Source organism: Eurypyga helias, unplaced genomic scaffold, assembly GCF_000690775.1.
Source record: "Eurypyga helias isolate BGI_N326 unplaced genomic scaffold, ASM69077v1 scaffold17972, whole genome shotgun sequence".
NCBI classification, from domain to species: Eukaryota; Metazoa; Chordata; class Aves; order Eurypygiformes; family Eurypygidae; genus Eurypyga; species Eurypyga helias.
The window spans coordinates 80,646-100,647 of record NW_010238125.1 but is presented as its reverse complement, the minus strand read 5'-3'; the positions used below and the strand labels follow the sequence as shown (position 1 = coordinate 100,647).

Below are 20,002 nucleotides of genomic sequence, written 5' to 3'. Positions count from 1 at the left end.
ACAGTCCTATAATAAGTGTACGGCTGTATGGTTATTTATCCTTCAGAAAGAGAGGAATAACAAGAAGCTGTGAACACTTTTAAAAAACACTTTTAGATGTAGGGTTTCCTGATATTAAAAGAAATAAACACTGTCACCACATCTTGTGACAAAACCGTGAAACATCTTTAAACGTCGGCATAGCTTTTGTATGAAATCTGTCTGCAGAGAAAAAAAAATGCTTGAGAAGGGAAAATGAGACTTTTGGGATAGTTAACTACAGAGCAGCTGGCACAGATTAGCCTATGTCCTCATACAATCAAAATGTTTCTATTCGAGAACTTGAGATAACTAGCTTGAGAGCATTTAAGTGTACTACAGTATTTTTTTCCCAATTTAATCAAGCATTATCTCATGAGATATGACTGCATTATCCCAATAGAATTGAAGAATTACCAACCCTACACTATTATATATATATATATGTATTTAATATCAAGTTATTTGGCTTGATTTTTATCTGTGATGTATGCCAACATTTATTGGCTTAACACAAGACACACCATGACAAAATCAGCTCAGGGGAAAGAAAGAAACATTGCATAAAAACTGGCTACTGATTCACAAGTGAGGCCAAAAGAGTGAAACTACAGTCTCAGAAACATGTTAACAGAATTACACAGAAATACATATCTGGGGAAAGAAACTGACTCAGCCTCCAGCCAGCACCAAGGCTAGGTGTATATAGTCCCCAACAGCTAGCTTCCCCAAGGAAGAAAAACACTAAGAACACAGTAGACTTCAAGTGCATTCAAGGCACCTTTTAGCAATTGGTATTGGACTGGTGATTGCTCAGTCTGAAGAATAGGATGTTTGGAATCTAAAAATATTTCTTACTGTATAGAAATTAAATATTGAAATAAACATTACTATTATCAAATCTCTTTTTATGTGTGGGAGAAAGATAAATGCATAATCATTCTAGAATTTCCAATAAAATATTTATAAACTGCAGTTCCATCATTATTTGTGTTAAATCCTGATTCCTCTGACTCATATCAATGTGACACATAAATGCCAATATGTCTGTTTCACTAAGTCTGTGTATTTATTAACATGAGCAAAATACCATTTGGCTCTTCTTCATTAAAAATATGAGATAATGGAGCTTATTATCAGGCCCAGATAACTAGAAGACCGTAGGTGAAATCTGAGGCCTTTTGAAGTAACAGAGAGTTTGCTAACAACAGAATTAGGATTTCACCAAACTGGTTTGCATCCATCTATGTGTATCATCCAAGGCAACAAATGCCCAGGAGAAACATTTTCATTCTGAGAGGGTTTTTTTTTCCTCTTGTCCAGGGCTCAGTTGCTCAGCAGATATTTATGTTTAGGAAGATAAGTGTCTCTAAATATACAATTAGGTTCAGTAGTCCTATTGATACTTACATACCCTTGAAAAAAGCTAAGTGTTTATGCTACTCCTGAAAAGAAAGGAGATGCATAGAGAGCTGAAAGGAACACTTGTTTATGGAGAAGAATGACAGAGGAGGGCAGTGGGAAAAGCGTCACGTAACCTCCCTCACGCTACCGTATGGAGACCTAGAGAGACAGAAAGCACGTGCAAAAAAAGAGCACACCTACAAGTTATTTCACATGGAGCTGTTTAATTTAATGTAAATTTGATTTTAAAGAATGAGTCCTGCAAAAATGGGAGACTTGTCCCCACTGGGAACAAACCACAAGTTTTAGTATAGAATAGAAGGGATTGTAAGAAGCAGGAGCATTATTGAAGCTCTAAAAAATAGCTTTTAAGGCCCTGAGGAACTTCCACTTATGTGTCTCTGGTAATTGCATGAATCCCATTAATACAACATTTAAGTGCATCTTTTGTACAGTTTACCTCACATTACACACGACAAGGGAAAATTATATTAACTCCATGTTAAGAAGGTGAAAATGCAAAGCAGGAGAAGCATTTTTCCCAAGGTTAAAGCAGGACTTGACCTAAGCAAAGGTGGCAGCCACTGAGCTCAGTTCCCCTCTGTTTTTAACCTTGTTTCTCTGATCCATCCCTAGAAGTAAACATTTGGAAGTGTATTTAATGCTCAGGTTAGTGGTGTAATTGTGTTTGCTATGATTGTGTCTGTTCAGGGATGCTCATTACTAGTTCTCATGTTTCAGGCTCAGTTTGGACAGTGTAACCAAACTGGAAAAAATGTAAATCAGTGTTGTTGATATTTATTGAATGCATGTACTGTTTTGTTACATTTAACAAGAGGGTTTTTTTTTTTAACGTACTTCCCCAGCTCCCTTCATCTCTAGAGATTTCCAAAGCAGCTCTGTGTAGCTTTATGTTTATCAGATTTTTTTTCTCCTTTTCCTCTTTGAGACAGGAAGCTCAGGGTTTTGACCTCATCTGGATCTTTCCCAGTGTCAGGAGGTGGTCTGTTCAAAAAGATTCCATGACACTGATCTCTTCCTGATTCATCAGATAGCTAGGTCAATAAATAAGGTCTCCACTGTTTTTTTCCACAGCTGTAAAATAACCAATGGACTCCTCTGAGAGCTAATTATCAAATCTTTTGAGTTTTTCTTTCAAGGAACAAGTGTTATCTTTCCGGTTACTAAATTCCACTGCAGCGTAAGTTAGCAAAGACTGCCTAATTGTAGGAGCTCTGGCTCACATGAAGCAGTTAAGTAAAATGTTAACACTAGAGATCTGTTTCCCCTTTACAGATTTTTCTGTCCTCTATCAGTATATTTTCTCATAGTCACAAAACCCATTTACTGTTTATACGAAGATTATAGAGCAATTGTCATGTCCAATGAATCCACCAAGTGACAAAGAATAGGATTATTCTGTAAGACTTATGTGAATATAGATAGTGAGGGTACAGCAGTAACTGATAAATCAGCACTGTTCCACATCTGTCATTTTTCTGTCTGTATCCTCCCTGCCGATACGCCCAGCCTTTGTGCTGCTATCACTTCCCAAAATGACTGGCCATATCCTGTCCCAGGTGAGGTGGTTTGACATTAGGTACAAGCCAGCAGAAATATCTCCATCACTAGTTAGGAAGCATCTTTTCTGACACTCAGTGGAACTAAAGAAATGTGGAAGGCTCCAGCAACTGCCAAGACAAGTCTCTTCAAACCCCTGGCAGAAGTAAAAGTATTCAAAGCACTCTTAAAAGAGCACAGAGCACTCTTAAAAGACCATATGTCCCAATCTGAACTAATCTACTCCTATTTTATTCCATAAGAAACCTTTAATTGAAAACGCATAATTAAATGGATATTTATTAACAGATCGAACTAATAGTTCCAATTTGCTGGCTATCAGAGTCAGTCAATAGGCTTAAGCTCAGAAGAATCCCCAGAACACAGCAAACTCTTTCTACTGTCTTTCAGTTTCTGTACATTTTATTATTTCAACTGGGATATTCCTTTTAAAAGTTACAATTTAATATGTTTCTACTGGCTATTGAAAATATGCATAATAATAAATTTCTCATTTTTCCTGCATGCTATACCCTCAAGATTTAATGAAGTACTGGAAATGGAAGAACTCCCAAGCCCTGACATCAGCTCTGCCTTTGATTGAGAATAAATGACTTCTCTGTTTTGATTTATTCATGCTTGCACTGATATTATTAACAGTAATTCTTCTCCCAACCTGCTAAATTTCAGTTACATTCTCTAAACAACAACTGAAAAAGCTAGGGGTTTACTAGAGATTGTGTGATAAATATTATATACTGTTTTTTAACAAAAAGCTTCTAAAATTATTATTTCCAAAATTCTCATATTGCCTTTTAACATATAAATAAACACAGACAAAGATAATTTCTACAGGACAGACTCAACTAGAAAAAATGAATGCTTATGTCCCTACAGAACATGTGAAGTGATATTATCCAAAAGAAACCGTTCCAAGCAATGACAAAAACGATCAAAACTTCACTGCCACGTAATACATATGCACACAACATAGGGACTCCCAGAGTAATGTAAAATATTTTATGCTTTGGTCATGGTAGAGAAGACAAATCTCACTATTTGTCATGGAGTAATGGGAACCATTCAGGCAGAGAATGACCAACAATGTAATCAAGTAGATGCCATAGACTCCTCTTGACACAGAGCCTCCTCGTGCATTACTGGGTTAAGACACGGTCCACATTTGCTGTGCCTGCTGGAATTGTAGCCTGGGTGTAAATCTCAGTTGGTGTTAAATAAGAGACAGCTTCCAAATGAGGGAGATGGCCCAAATCCAAAAATCCACTGTAAACTATACTTACTATTACACGATCGTATGCACAGCAGAATTCCCCCCCACCCCACCCCCTTGTACAGAATTACATTTCAAGTCCAATTCAAACACTGTATACCACTGAATCAAATGTTAGGCTTCACAATAAACAAGGAAAGAATCTTAAAATAAACTGCAGACAAACATTTCCTTTGCATTTTTGATTAAACTGCCTTGGGATGACCAGGAGAGCGATGATTTCTAGCTGCTGAATTTTGCTTTTGTCTTGAAGAACCTGGGGTAATACCAGGAGAAGGACCATCACTATTTTCAGCTTCCTTAACACCAGGTGTTTAATAATCTCACAAGTCATTTTTGTTGAAAAATGTGTTCCAAGAGGAAACAAATCGGCTATTTCTGCTTTAGTCTGCTCATACGCTTTCTGTTCACCCTGTACAGAAAAATCTTACCTTCGTAGCTCAGTTCCATCCTTACCAAAGACTGAAGCTAATATTAATGGCAATTGTGGGGGGACATTATTTGCTTTACTATAGGGTCCTTCTATCAAGGGCCTACGGAAGAGAACCAAAGATTTCTTTTCTACTACAGGCAGTAATTAAGCAAAGCAAAAGAAAGAATTGTGTTAGAGACCAAAAATCTCTAGTATACAGTACACAGCCTCTTGCCATTCCTGTGTCAAACACCCATTAAGAGCAGTTTAGTGCTTACACTACGTAGTATTTGTTATTTCCTCACCTATTCACATATTCGGACTGAGTTTGATTATGCTTGTGTTACATTCCCTGTCTAGATCCCCACTGGCATATAGTTTTGTTTTCAAAAAGTTTTATGTTGAAGTGGAACAGGACACCTACTTGTAAAATGCTGGGAAACACACATCAGGAGGATGCATTCATGGAGAGCCTAACAGCTGACCAACAGAATGAACACATTACCACAAGACTAGTGGGAATTAGTGAGAGAACTAGAAAGCAGAACTACAGGGGGAAAAACATTCTTCTTTAGTTTTACATTGGACCTGATATATTTCAGACAACTGAAACAAAAACTGAAAAAACCTCAAGAGACTGCCTAGTTTGTTTAGGGGTTAAATTTTAACCTCAAATCACCAACCCATATTCTTCTACCAGGGAATGTTTATCAAAATCATGTAAAAGGGAACAGTAATGCACTGATCTCTTTTAGAAATTTGTCTTCAGAAGATTTGTTGGTAGTTAATATTGTCTAGTCATAAAAATTATATAAGTTATAGTCAATTTGGTCAGGGTAGAGGACAGAGTCGGACATCTTCACATTGCAAATGATGGGAGTGTATAATATTGTGACTGCATCTGGTAAGTAGTCTTCCAATTCATACCTCTTGCACTTTAAAGATATGAATCTGCTACCCTCCGAGATCCTTTTTTTCTTCCTAATATCTGAAAAATTGTCCCTGGTTATCAGCAATGCTAAACCCCCAGTTTTATTTTGTGAAGCACTGCACTAGTATCTATCAAATCAGCTACGCTGCTATCAAATCAAGCTATCCACATTGAATCTCACTGTCTCATATCACTCACAGTGTCACTTGTCATTCTTTATATCACATCAATCACCAAACTAAGTTCAAAAGCATGCTCCTGGCCCAAACTAAAATACTACAATACTTATGTGCCTTAACAGTCCTCATTTTGGCATTGCAGATGATTTGTCAGCAACAAGAAAGAATATAAGATAGCTTAAAATATATATCCATTCATTTTGAAAATTATATGATTTTGCTCAAATGTAAAATAGATTACCTGACTATATAGAGTCAAATAGACATTATACAAAAGTCCAAAAATAGACAGAATACAGTTTAAAATACAGATCAAAATACCCAGATTAAAGGGTGCAATAATACTTATAGTTAAAACAATGTCACGTCTCATCTGATTTTACTAGTTCAAAGACTCAAAATTACAAAAGCAAGAGCATTTTTAATAGGCCTATGTAGGATAAACCCCTTCAGCCAAACTTAAAGAACACCGAGGCAGGTAAAAATAGATAAGGTAGAAAAAAATTGCAATTATAAGAATGACAGATAGGGGTTTTTTTTATTATTCTTTAAGCAAATCGGATTGTTGGATTTCAAAGAGGAAGCTTTTGACACCTGCTTTTTACACCAAGCTTGTTACTCACACAAATATTCTTTTGGTAGAAGGGATCAAAAACATCTAAGCATCAAATAAGAATCAGCCCCCATGGTTCTTGAGGATTGCCAGTGTGCATAAAAACAAAAGTAAACTATATCCACAGAGTACATGAAAGACAAAAAATATCCCTCAGGAACTGGAAACAAAAGTTTGTGTTCCTGAACACCTTTCTCTTTTTCTCTCTCGGGAATTGAAAGTGTTGGTTTGTGGCCTGTATATTCACACAAATACTCAGAAGTGATATTCAAAGTTACAGACATTTTGCTTTGTATTTTAACAGACTTTTAAGATTCAGCACTTTTGGATTTTGGTGGTTTTTTTAAACCTTTTTTCTTCCCCTGCAGCTAGAGCTATGAAATTAAGGAAGTACTTCTGTACTTAAAGAAAAACAAATTAAGTGACTATTATTTGATTAAAGTCAATACTCTAACACTAACTAAAACAACTGTAATAAGAATTAAAACAAGCATATATTTTCAGCTACTAATTCTGTGAACTCCTCCTTTCCCTTCTCCAAGTGATGTGCTTTAGCAACAGTAAGGTGACATCATTAGAAGTCACAACCAGAACTTCAGAGTTTACAGATGGGCTTCAATTGAGTTAGCCCCTCTTTCGAGAACACAAAAATTATGTACGTTTTTACAATAGCGCTTTCTTAAAGCAGAGGTTGGTAGAAAGCATAGGGATGGAAAATCTGTTGCTATTTCAAGTTGTGTATCTGGTAAGATGGAAAATTTTTCAAGTCTACACAGATGGTAAATAAATTTCTGCTACATGAGGCAGTTCCTGGAATAAAGAAATTTTCTCAAATAACCCATGCCAAATTTTTTTTTTCAGCAAGACTTATTTTTAACTTTCCCAGGGACTAGTTGAGAGAGCTGGAGAAGTGTCCTTTCACCTTCAGAATCCTGGTCTAACTCCAGAATTAGCTTCTAATGTCGTTCTCAGCATAGATGAGTTTTCTTTACACGTTAAAAGACATTTCAAAGCAAAGATCAAAGCTCCACAATTATACTTTGCTGCTAGTGAACGCTCCCTCTGAACACAGTGGCTAGAAAATAAGACATTTCTGTTTAACCACTAAGACAATCATTGATGACTAATAGCAGTGACATTTAAACTGTCATTATTATGCTTCATGAGGCAATGGTGTTGACACAAGAAAGCCAGTCCTCTGTGACCTAAGTGTAGTAGAAAAGACTGAGAGACAGAACCCAGAATTGGGCATCAAGTCACTGCAGACTATATCTGCTAAGGAAGCTGTGAAAAAAGACACAGAATATTTTTTGTCAGTCCCATAAATGGATATGAGTAGAGATTTTACACAACTATAGAAAGAATTCTGGCCAGGGGATTAGGAATTATTATTACTACTACAAAAGTAGCTCCTGAGGGTGTTTGGGGCAGCTCTCCCCCGCATACCGAAGTGGAGTCAGAGTGGTGGAAGTTGCTCACCTTTTTCTCCAACTACTTCATATTCCCTTCTTAATGTGTTCGTGTGCCTGCACAACTCCACTTGGCTGCTGCCTTGGGCCAGAAATCAAACCCTGTGGAATGACAATGCTTTCAAGTAGAAAATACACAGTATTCTCATGTCACTGAGTGATCATTCCCTTATATTCTTACATATTAGCAAGTTTTATACTGCCACACTGAGCTTAGTACGTGAAACGTAAAAAAAAAAACAAAACCAAACCACCCACAAAAAACCCCAACAACAAATCAAAGCGTTTCTGAAAAGGCAGGGTGAAGGGGAAGAATTAGTGATGTTAACACGCTGACTAGAAGGGTACGGGTAGGATGAAGAAGGATTTTTTTTGTCTGACAGAGTGTGTGGATGACCTAGAAAAAAATTGACATTCTAATCTAAAGCTTCTGATACTATTCCCAAGATAGCAAAATTCAGGAATATATGTACTACTTCTGAATAAGATTAAAGCTGGTTTCCCCACAGTCATCAGTATTCATAGGTTTCAGCCTGCAAAATCGCAATCCATTGATTTAAAACATATATTGCAAAGAACCTGCAGGAAGAATTACCATATAGCTTTTCTAAAAGCTTAATAAAATGTTTGTGAAATGTGTTAAATTACATGTCCTGCAGGATATTTACCACAAAAATATTAATCAAGATACAGATATGGAAGAATGTCTCCGAGGTTATCCTTGACTCTGTTACCAACAGTATTGAGGAAGGCCTGGAAACAGACAAACTGATCAACTGGCAGTCATTTCCACGAGCTGAGAACGCTTTGTGCAATTAAGAGTCTAATGACCACTTTACACGGAAAATCAGTTAATTGTCACCTACTTATTCTCCAGTCTTATCCCACCTATAAAAGGTTCTCTCAATATCCCTACCTTAATTTGTCCTATTTATTCACACTCTGGCTGTTTTACTTCCTATGTAAGTGTAAAGCCTAAAGAGGACAGTGCTCATCTACAACATCATCTTGTCATCATCTATCAGGCTGCAGAGAATATTTGTAAACAGGTGCTGGAATAAATTCAGCAGATGCAGTGAGGTGCGATGTACACATACAGTCACTAATAATTTTGTGTGAGATAAATATAACCTGGCATTTATCAGAAGTTTAGTGTTTCAGAAAATCTGGACGTAGGAAAGTAGTATAGTTTACATTCCCAAATTTTTGCTTTTGGCCATGTTTTTTCATTTTCAGTGCAGTAAAGATATCAGCTTTTAAAATATTCTGAATCTAAAATTACATGCAGCATAAGCCATGAATTTTATAGCTGCTGAATTTTTTATTTCATGCCTTGATATCAAACAGCAATGAATCAATGATTTTTAGTAATAGCAAACCATCTTTTTTTAAGAAGGTTGAGGATACCACCAAGGAGTTTAAAACATGTAGTACAAGAACAGAATCAGCTCCTTCAAGATTTTTTTTTTTTTAATGGGCATATTAGAGGATACATTTTATGTTAAAGAAAAACTATCTAAATGAATATGACACTCAGGATATCCAAATAGAATCCTCTGTTTAATTGAATCTGTTGTCTGCAAAAAAATTTGGGAAAGAGGCACCTTACAGGAAAGGAGAAGTAAATTTCTATTTAACATAAATATTTTACATACTGCATTTGGTATTCTAAATCTTATGTTAGGTGAGACTGCAAAACCAGTGTGAAACTCAAGATATAAAAGTTATTGCTGTTATAAGGCACATTATTGAAGGACATCCTCATCTTAGAGTGAGCCAATTTTTCATTAGTGCAGTGTGCATAAGCCAAGTTCCTTATGTTCCATTGTTGTAAAAGCATTAGATGTCAGCTGTGACAGGGTTATGAAGAAGAGCAAGGATCTGGTTTACATTTGCCATACATTTACCCCAGTGCACACAGAAACTCGTGCATACATATACAGAGAAGCTGTATTGCTGCCTGGATTTTTTTCATAGGAAGAAGAATATCCCTCTAAATTTGAATTCATAACCATTTTAGGCCACATCCTCTGGAGCTTGGAATAGTTTCTGGCAGCAGAAACAGTATTGTTTCATTTTGTAAAGCTATATTCAATGCACCCGATCTGTGGCGTAAGTCCCCCTTGTCTCTACGAACCTCCTATGTTGCCATTAAGAGAGCGCAGTGGACATTTTTAGGTGTTTCAGTCATATGTACTACCATGATGGGAAGCAAGGAGAAAAAAAACCCACCAAAACCCACACCCAAACCAAAACACTACAAACAAAATAAACGCCGTGGAAACCACTTTGCAGATAGCTCCCACCCTGCTGCAGTTCAGCCCAGGGCAGACTTCTCTTTGCTTGTTTGCTTTTAACTGCTGCGTGGGAATTGGTCAGATACGTGTGGGTCTTGCCCACCACTGTACTACTATGGCCAAATACTCCCTGGTAGCAGTGGCAAAGAGCTTGCCACTGTAACGTCTCAGCCCACAGAACTGGCCATGGTGGGCTGCTCTCCTCTGCTCCCCCTCAGACACAGCACTGCTAGCAGAAAAGCTTTTGCTCTTAGCACAGCTCACATCTGCAGCAGAGGGTTGTGCTGAAAAGGCTGCTCTGCAATAGCTATGGCTTCAAGGGATCTTTGCTGTAGGCAGGGGTGCTCTAAGTACTGACTTTCCCGGTCACTGCTGTATTTGCTGGGTTTTGATGGAAGCTGTGTCTCTGTATGCCTCTCAGATCCCTCCTTTTTCACTTGACTGTTAATTCGAAATAAATGTTATGCTCATGAAAGTGCCAGATGAATAGCTGTAGGAGGCAAAGTCCTTTTTAAAAATTTTTTAAACAATATAAAAGTGTGTTGTGGATAGGGATGCTATGTCAACCGTAAGGTTTTGCCCATGTGTTTTAATTCCAGTTCCCATTTGCTAAACTGTTACATTTGAGGTTTGCATACTATGCCCATTCATTTCTTCCAAGACAGCCTCCCTCAAAAACGTGGTCTTAATTACAAACCTGGTGTCATTTTAGGAAGTGGTCATTGGTCTATTTAATGTGACTTACAACTGAGAATTTATAGGCCACAAATAGCAAATAATGGGTCCTTAGCAATCTGAACTTTTTAAAGATTACAGTTTAAAATCAAAGAAAGAGATGTTTAAAAGTTTTCTTTCAGCCAATTCTTGCAAACACGGTCAAAATCAGAAATTTCTGAGTATAGACTGCATGAAATTAAGGCTCTCTACATTGGTTCCCAGAAGTGCATAATATCACTTTGGTGAAGCGATAGTGCGTGACTACGAGCCGTGTATAAATACAAATACTTTCATGACCATTTTAGGCAGCTGAACTCCAACTAAGGCATAACTTGATGTGCAACAGTCTCTTGGTTTGCAGTCTAGACAACACTGGCAGCCTTTAAAATTTATTGCAAGAGTACTGTCACAAAAATGTGTCAAAGTAAAATTTGCATAAATGTTATACTGTAATGGCCTGGCAATCATCCCATCCTGTTCTGAGCTTGTTTTAAATACTTTTCGGATTGTTTGAAATACATCATACTTCAGTCCAAACACAAAGGAAGTCTGTGGGAAAGCATTCTTTAGCTTCCCAGATGGAGATAATATTTATGACACATATTTTTGTGAGAGCACCAGAGAAAATTCATGGTCATGTAACCACAATAATAGAAGTGCTTTATGACTATCACTTTCTGCTAATTACCATAGATAATATGCATAATTTTTTAAAAACCCAGATCAAAGTATTTTAGTAAATTTATATTTTTGAACCACATCTTCATTATTAAATGGTAAATTTAGGAAGCAAGTTTTCAATGCAGAAAAGAGAAACAAATATTCACGACAGCCAAGAAGGTTTCTTTTTTTGTTTTTTAAAGAAATCATACTGTTTGTTTTGCTTTACTTGCTGCTCTTGCCAGATTCTTCCCAATGCCCCCAAAATTCTGACCATTTAATAGCAATGTGCAAATGCAGCAAATTCTTTGTGGTGAAGCAACTGTGGATCTCAGTAATAGTTGCCCACTGTACTAGTACTACAGACTGTATCTGAGATGTATGTAGCAGCTAACCTTTCAAAAATCCAATGCAGCTTAGGATCTCTCTTCAATTTTTGATTGTGTTCATATTCATATTATGAGTTTGGAAACCCAGATCCATGCTTTTTCCTAAAACTTTGAGAAATTTTGAAAACCTTTGGAAAACCTTTAGAAAATTTGAAAAGGATAGGAGATGCAAAAATGGAACAAAAGCAAATCCAAATTCCATATACGATCAAATAGATTTCCACTGTTTGAATGATCATCTTTAAAAGAGATTATTAGATTTTCCAGCATTTGCCATTGTCCTTCACATAACTAAGAAAAAACATTCCCTAGATGCCAAGATTATATTATTCATCTCTGTATATGAAAACAAAGCTATTCTGGCATAAGTACGGGTCTGAATTGTACAGGAAATAGTTACAGAACCATATGATTTAAAAGTAATTTTGCTGTAATTGTGCTTCTATAGTAACTAGCTTCTGTAGTCTCTAAGGTTACAGGTTATTATTATAACACCCAAGTTCAGCCAGGCACTTAATCATACTCTAAGAACATGGTAGTTCCACTAACATTCATTAATACTTTTTTAACATCTAGTTTTAAGCAGTGAAGCCTTGGTCTACCATGACTATACTGAAGCAGTGAAGCCTTGGTCTCCTATAACCATCCAAACAAATTACTCTTCATATTTTCAGAATTTCCAATGATCATTACAATCTCAGAATACACGATATTTTTTTTTTTTTGTGGTTGTTGAATTGCTCTACTAGAATATTCGCAAGATGATTATCCAAACATAAACTGTGGGAAATGAATGCATTTATACATCATATTTTGCAAGGGTGCAATTAAAGATAAATGGCTTTGAAAATCACCCACTTTCAGAGCTGCTATTTTCTGCTAGCTGAAACACATTTGCAGACTGAATCTCAGAAAAAGGTAAATTCAATTTCCCATGACAAAATCAGGGTAGAACAAATGCACATTTCCATTTTAAATTAAGGTTTCCTGTACATTCCTGTTTTTTTTTACTCATACTTTTACCTTCAATGTTTGTCTTTTCTATGCTGTCCTGAGTTATTGTCACAACGCAACACTGACAAGCCTATATATGCCTACATATTAGTATTTATGTAGCAATAGTTTAGACTGGATCCCTACTAAACCAACTGCCATTAAGAAAAATATAATTTAAGGGTCTTAAAAGCTAAATTAAAAACTGATGTGAAAAAGCTAATTAATCACTAAACTCTCCCCATTCAAGAGAGGCAGAATTAAGATAAAGGGAAATTAAGACTTCAGAAAGACACACTTGTGAGAGGTCTGGAAGCTCAATCTCTTAGTGTTTTTACAACAATACAAACGAAAAATGTCTACAATGTTGAATACTGTTGTTCACAACAAGCTCACATTACTTTTAAAAATAGAATCTAATGCTGAAAAGTGAGCACTCTGTTGAAAAGGATTATGCTATCTGAATAGCAGACATGGCATGAAAAAATTGTAAGGAAACAATTTCAGTAAAACAGGCAGCTACTATGATTTTTTTGGAAGCTTTCTTACTACCTCTCCCAGGTACCTTACTGGGATGACTAAGCCAGCAGGAAAGGTTTCATAGGCTTCCCGTGGAGTCAATTTACAGCTTCTGCAAACACAAGCAGAAGCTCCTGGAAGAACCTGACTCTAACTCGCCATAAAAAGCATCATTTTAGCCTTGTAAAACAGAATTTATTACAGATCATAACAGAAGAGAGTCAGCCTTCACATCTTGTGGGCAAGCATAATTCTCAAGTAACAAATATGGATGGAAAGGCCTGAATTGAACCAAGCAATTTTTTTGTTTTCTCACGTTAGTATAATTATAATTGATGAAATAATGAAACAGATTTTATTGTAACAGTACAGAAAATTCAAACACATGCTTTAAAAACTCACAGCTTGCATGTTGGGGAAAGGTGATGCTTCAAAGACCTGTGTCACCCAAGGTAGTCTACCCAGGTTTCTTTGTACGTTTGCCTCCATCCTTCTGATAACCTTTTTCTTAAATCAATTTACATCTCTGATACTGGCTGCTGTGGTCATGCTGACGTTAGACATGTCCTTAAGCATCCTTTCCAAACCACACAGCATTTAATCTAGAATTCAAGATTAAAATAGTAGCAATAATAGTGAGCATTAGGAAATAGACCTGAATATTATACTCTTTAGTCTTGTAGGAATGACTTTGAGATAAAATCAATTGTTTGAAACTGGAAAGCTTCTAAGCAGGCCACCATGAAGAACCACAAGTAGTAAATATTAAAAGCAAAAGTCTCATAAAAGAGACATGAGGAATTTGTACACCAAAACACTTGTTTACTTCATTCCTTTTTCAGTGACATTTAAACAAAATGTTTTAATGACACTGAAACACAGTCTGAGATTACCTGTGAAGAGAAACTGATACATCATCACATGTACTCCAATTACTTTGATACCCCAATTAGCCCTTCCTGAAGCAGTATTCTAGGATATATCTTTTCTTGGAAGGAATACAGGTGACATAGAATTCAAATCACCAGGCACAACATATCAATTATGTGTCCCCAAACCAATAATTATGTATCGATTTCTTATTTCATCACTCTGTGTGCAGTAAATTTTCCAGTACTTTATCCTCTCTAATCTTACAGAATGTACTAATACTTAAAAGAAAATATGTTTAACCAGAAGTTTCACATTAGATGAAACCCGCAAAAGTTTCAGAAGTAATACTTAATTTGATAAGTAACCAGAGCTTCAAATGATGATCCAAAGTTTGTCTGAACTATTTTGAACTTGATTTCTAAGTCCAAGAGAGTTTATTTTCAGAAGATTTACCCCAAAGCTCTTTCTACAGACTTCTCAAAAAATTACTGTGACAATAGGCCCTGTACAGTGACCAGAGCAGTTCGAAAACCTGTTTTTTTCCACAGGTTAATGAAAATAACAATATTAAGCATTGCAAAGGAACATTGCTTTGAGATGCCTGAGAAAAGGGCTGCTTTCAGAGCACAAGATTTCTGTTTTCTTATAACATTACAATCTGTAATTTAAAACATAGGAGACAGAAAATATTTAATTATTGCAATGAATGACAGATTTTCAGTAAGCTGTGTTTAAGTTCAAGTGTAAAAGCATCTAAAAGTATATACCTTTTCTGAACTCAGGCAACAATTGAACAGGTAACTAACAATTTGACATGTAATTTTTAATTTGTGTATGTTAATTCCTTTTCTTCTGAAAAGTTAATCCATTTATGCTTCTGCTACTCTGAACTATTAATAACCATCAACTTCATGATGTGGATAAACTGCATTGATTATCAGTCAACACAAACAAAAAAAAAAAGGTTTGATTACTGTGGGATCTTTCAATTAGACCTAACATCATTAACTTCTCACAATTAAATTCAGGTGCTTCCTATTTCCAAGCCTTAGGCCATCTTTCTGGGAAAGGAGAAGAGGGTGCTGTATATCAATCTGAACCCTGGTGACTCGAGAGAGCAAAGAATGCTGTAACAGCTGGACCTGTTTGCACAAAGTTTCTTCAGTGTCAGTACATCCATCATGACTAAAGCCATTTACCAAAATGGAACTAGTGCTGGTCAAAGATGCTAAACCTTAAGCCCTCAAACCTGAACCCATCTACAGGGCAAGCCCAACAGATCCACAGTGTCTCACCTCAGCTTTGGTCTGAAGACAGCAGATCTAAAGATAAGAGGTCATGCTCTGTTGCCAGAATTAAAAGCAGTTTAAAATATGTTAACGAGGAACAGGTTTTCAGAAGAATTTAGTACCAGTGAGAGCAGAATGATGTGTCCTCAAAGGTCGCAAGATCTTAGCTGTCATGGAAGTACCTGTAGTTCAGCACTTTTCTATAATTCCCCCAAGGTGCCACCTCAAGGTTTGGGTGTCCAAATATCTTTAGTTATTCATCCCCATGTGCCTTTTCCCATAGTTTGACCTCTATGAGAGCATATTTATGTACAACTATAATTGACACTGAGCATTAATCAGACAGTGCTGTGTTTTAGGCCCTAACTGTACTGTTTGAACTGCTGACCTTGAGAGAAAAGGTTTTATATACCATTCCCAATCCTTTAAGTCTTCCTGTCACTGCAAAGCAAATACTTGACTTTTATGGATGGATTCAGTTTTGAGTCTGTTGTTTTTCTAACGTTTTGTTAAAATTACAAGAGTGACTTTAGGGAATGTTTGTAAACATAGGCACATTTTTCATTACAGATTATTACCCATACAGAGAGGCTTTTGTAAAATAGTGTATGATTAGAGACAGGTGATAAAATCCTGCCCGCAGGAACATTGTAGAAGTGTCCTGCAAACTTAGAGATAAATAATAGCAGAAGTGAGAGCAGATCATATCTTTTTCCTTTTGCCAAATATTTATCGTTGTTGGTAAAGACTTATTTAACCAAAGTGGTACGAGGTCACTGCTTCAGATCTACAGGCTCTGACCCCCTTTCACAGTGCACGCAGGTTTGCAGTTGCTGCAGCCACATAGGTCTCAACCTTCCTTGAAGCCACTCCTTGTTTTCCTCCTTTCTATGCTCATGTCCTTTCTTAGTTTTTCTCACCATTAATCTGACTGGAATTTTTATATTCTGGTTTTTTAAATATTTAATGGCACAAACATACTCTCAAATAAAATTCTTGTGAGTGTACCTTTAAAGGATGAGCATGTGACCTCAAAATAAGATACAAGGAGATACATGGAAACTAGCTGCATCAACACTATTAAGAAATATAGTATGGTACACTGAAAACTAACGTGGGCATTGTCACAGCACAATCACTATGTGTACATAATAAAAAGATTTATCTGTATTTTCAAATAATAACTATAGGTCTTTGAAATTACGTTATAAATTTAAACTTGCTAACATTCTGAAATGTACACATTGGTATTAACAACTACGCTTAATAAAAAAGAAAATGACATGGTAAATAAAGCAACTGAACATATGGTTATAATAGTCAGTTCTCAAATATGATGTTAATTTGGTTAATTGTTTTAATTTAAACTTGAACTGTTTTCTACAGATAGGTAAGTTTAGCATTTCTGGTACCAGTAATCAGGTTTGTGTTTCTTAATTGTAACTCAGAGCCATACTTACTACAAGATCAATTGAACAGTTACCATGTTAATTGTGATTGTATGAACTACCAAGGGAAGACTATCTTTGAGGGCTTGTGAAACCTTTTACAATAGTTACATACCGCTTCCAACCATATCACTTGAGTGCTAATATTAACAAAGGGTTTATGCAAGGAAGCAATGGCCAGCAAGGAGCTCAGGATATTGTGTTGGCATACAATACTTCAGATACACGAATGTGTGCTTAAGTGAAAGTGCTACGGAGGCATTACAGCTGGTAGAAACACCACGAAACTAACAGAAACCAGTTTTTTTAAAAAACAGACAAAAGAAGCTGGATGATGTAAAATAAAAAAAGACCAATAGAGGAGTAAACAATCACAAATTAGTTATTAGCAGGAATAAGCACCATAGCTGGGAAAACCAGACTCTAAGATGAATTCTGCAGTGCCCCAGCCAATACACCTCTTCCCATGAAAACCAATGGGACTTTTATTGCCAAGGAATCTGTCCATTAAAGTTTTATAATGATACTCTTCCTTATTCTTTGTAGACAGTGAAACCCTCTGGATGCTTTAAAAATCACAAAACACTGATTCAAACACAGCAATACTTGTTTTTGCAAGATAGCTTAGATATGCTCAGGGGGCTGAGCTGAAAACCAAAGAACTGCAAAATGTTTCCACTCCTTTTTTTACCTTTGAAAGTTTTGTTGCACTTTTTCCCAGTTTCTTTTTATTTTTTTTTTTTTTTTAACAAGGCTTCCACAAAGCTCTAGACATAATCTGTTTCCTAAGAGGGCTAAAGATACCTGATAGCAGCAGAAAACCAAAAATAAAACTAAACCCATAGAAGATGCTTATACATTTAGCCTTGAACGACATATATAAAATGTATAAAATTATATATTCATATAAAATAAAGTGAATATAAGGCACTTTCCAAATTCACAGCTCTGCCATTTTCAGACCTTAAAAAGAGCTCATGAGACTTGGTTGTTGCATAGACACATTATTCTTGAAACCATTTGAAGAAAAATATGACATTATTGAAACAAAGCTGAAAACCACGTTTTATCTCCGATCAATTAGTCATAGAATCACCTTCATTAAAATGTGGAGGAAAACATTAGAAAAAATTCTCTGCAGTATATGAGCATCCTACCTTTCTTTTGCGCAGTTTCACTTGACTGTCTGAATATTCTTGTGTGGTCAAATGATCCCTTACATGTAAACACTGAATGTCTTCTGCTGAACTGACATTTGAAAGGCATTTTTCAGGGGCCACTTGAGGTTCTGTGAAACCACTTTCATCCAGACCGTTTTCCACTGCCGGAATGAGAGAGCAAGGAAAAGATTGCATAAGGCAGTCGCTGGAATCCAGTGCTGAACAGAGTTGTCTATCACTGCTGGTACATGATTCGGAAGAAATCCCACTCTCTACCACATCACACTCAGACTTTCCAAGCCCGTCTTTAAAAGCATCAGATTTCCGGCGCTGTTGTGCAATTACAGCAGTATGAAGCAGCTGCTTCCCAGGCATAAAAATTTCTTTCACATTTGGAGAATTAGAACAATTTTCTTTCTCTACATCTACTACTTCATTTAAGCCTTCATAATTACAAAGCTCCAGGCTTTGGCCAATACTGCCACAAATAGCATCTTCTTCCATCTCCTCTTTAGGAACTGTTCCACGGCTGGGTTCCTTACTTGTATATCCAATGATTCCAGATGCTTCAGTTGCCTTGTTACTCTCCTCTATTGGTGCCATCTGTGTTAAGGAGCCTGCTCCATTTGAATTCTGCTCTTCACCTTTTGGTTCCCTTTCTACAGCAGTAATGGGGTAATTAACGCTATCTGGGTTGAGTGCTGAATAGTCATCATCGTCATCAGACACATGGACTAGAGTTTCTGTGCTGGCCTCCAGAAAATGCTCCTCATCTTCGTGGTTATCATTTTCATCCACTTCCTTTGAAACATTTCCCAGCTGCTTTGCTGGGAAGCCAATCAGCTCTCCACTGTAACAGCACTCTGGAAATGAAGAGCGTTTTTCTTTCCGGTCCACGCTCAAAACCTCATCTTTTTCCATACTTGTCTGCAAGTTATCGGCTACAAGTCCATGACGACATGCTGTATTATACTCCACAGACTCCAAAGCCAATCCCATCCACTGGGTCACATGCTCTTCCCAGCTTTTCTTTCTGATTGCTAGAGACATGTCATAACAGTTCAGCAGCAGGCTGCAATGTACCTTCCAGGGAGGACCAGAGGAGATGTCATGGCTGCTGTGCACTGCTCCCGAGGGAGGGAGAGTCTCATCATTTTAACATCTGCAAGAAATAAAAAAAGATCGGGATATTGAATCAACTCCAAATGAAAAAAAGAAAAGGAAGGAACAGTTTAAACAAAAGTGTAAAAAGCAAGATAAAACTGCGGGACCAGAGGGACAGGAATTTAGAAGATTGTTTTGTTTAAAGTTTTAATACTTTTCATACAAAACTTGACAGCACTCATAATTCAGTATAGCATTTTTTCTGATTACTCTCCACTATCAAGTAAACAAAAATGATATAAACAGGCACATGGACAGGCAAGTAGCTCCAGAGCCAAAATTTGACAATAAGTCTCTTCTCTACGTCTGTCACAAGATATTAATTTTCATGGGTATAAGTGACATTATGCCTTGTGATTGCCTTGTACACAAAGTTATTTTTTATTACTTCGTCATCCAGAAATACCCATGGAGTGCAGAATTCTGGCTGTTTTCCAAAGAGGTAGAGCAGAACTTGAGGTTTATTCCAAATTTACTACAGTTATAAACCACTTGTCTTACGAGTAGCTTTGGCCCACTCAGTAGCTCTCATTTTTATTGTTGTTGTTTCACTCTCCTCAGGACAAGTCATAATTAGAAGTGCTACATGAAATTACAGGAGAAATCAGCTGTTGTG

At 36.6% G+C, this 20,002-nt stretch overlaps 1 protein-coding gene across 1 annotated transcript in view; it reads right to left on the bottom strand.

Moving 5' to 3' along the window:
- LOC104506713 (rho GTPase-activating protein 7-like) overlaps window positions 1–19,272 on the bottom strand; it is a gene marked incomplete at its 3' end in the record, with an annotated part of 41,432 nt that extends 22,160 nt beyond the window's left edge. The window contains exon 1 of the mRNA XM_010147752.1: window positions 18,220–19,272. Within this exon, the coding sequence (XP_010146054.1) occupies window positions 18,220–19,272 (1,053 nt within the window). The remainder of the gene's footprint in view (window positions 1–18,219) is intronic.
- Window positions 19,273–20,002: the final 730 nt, after the last annotated feature.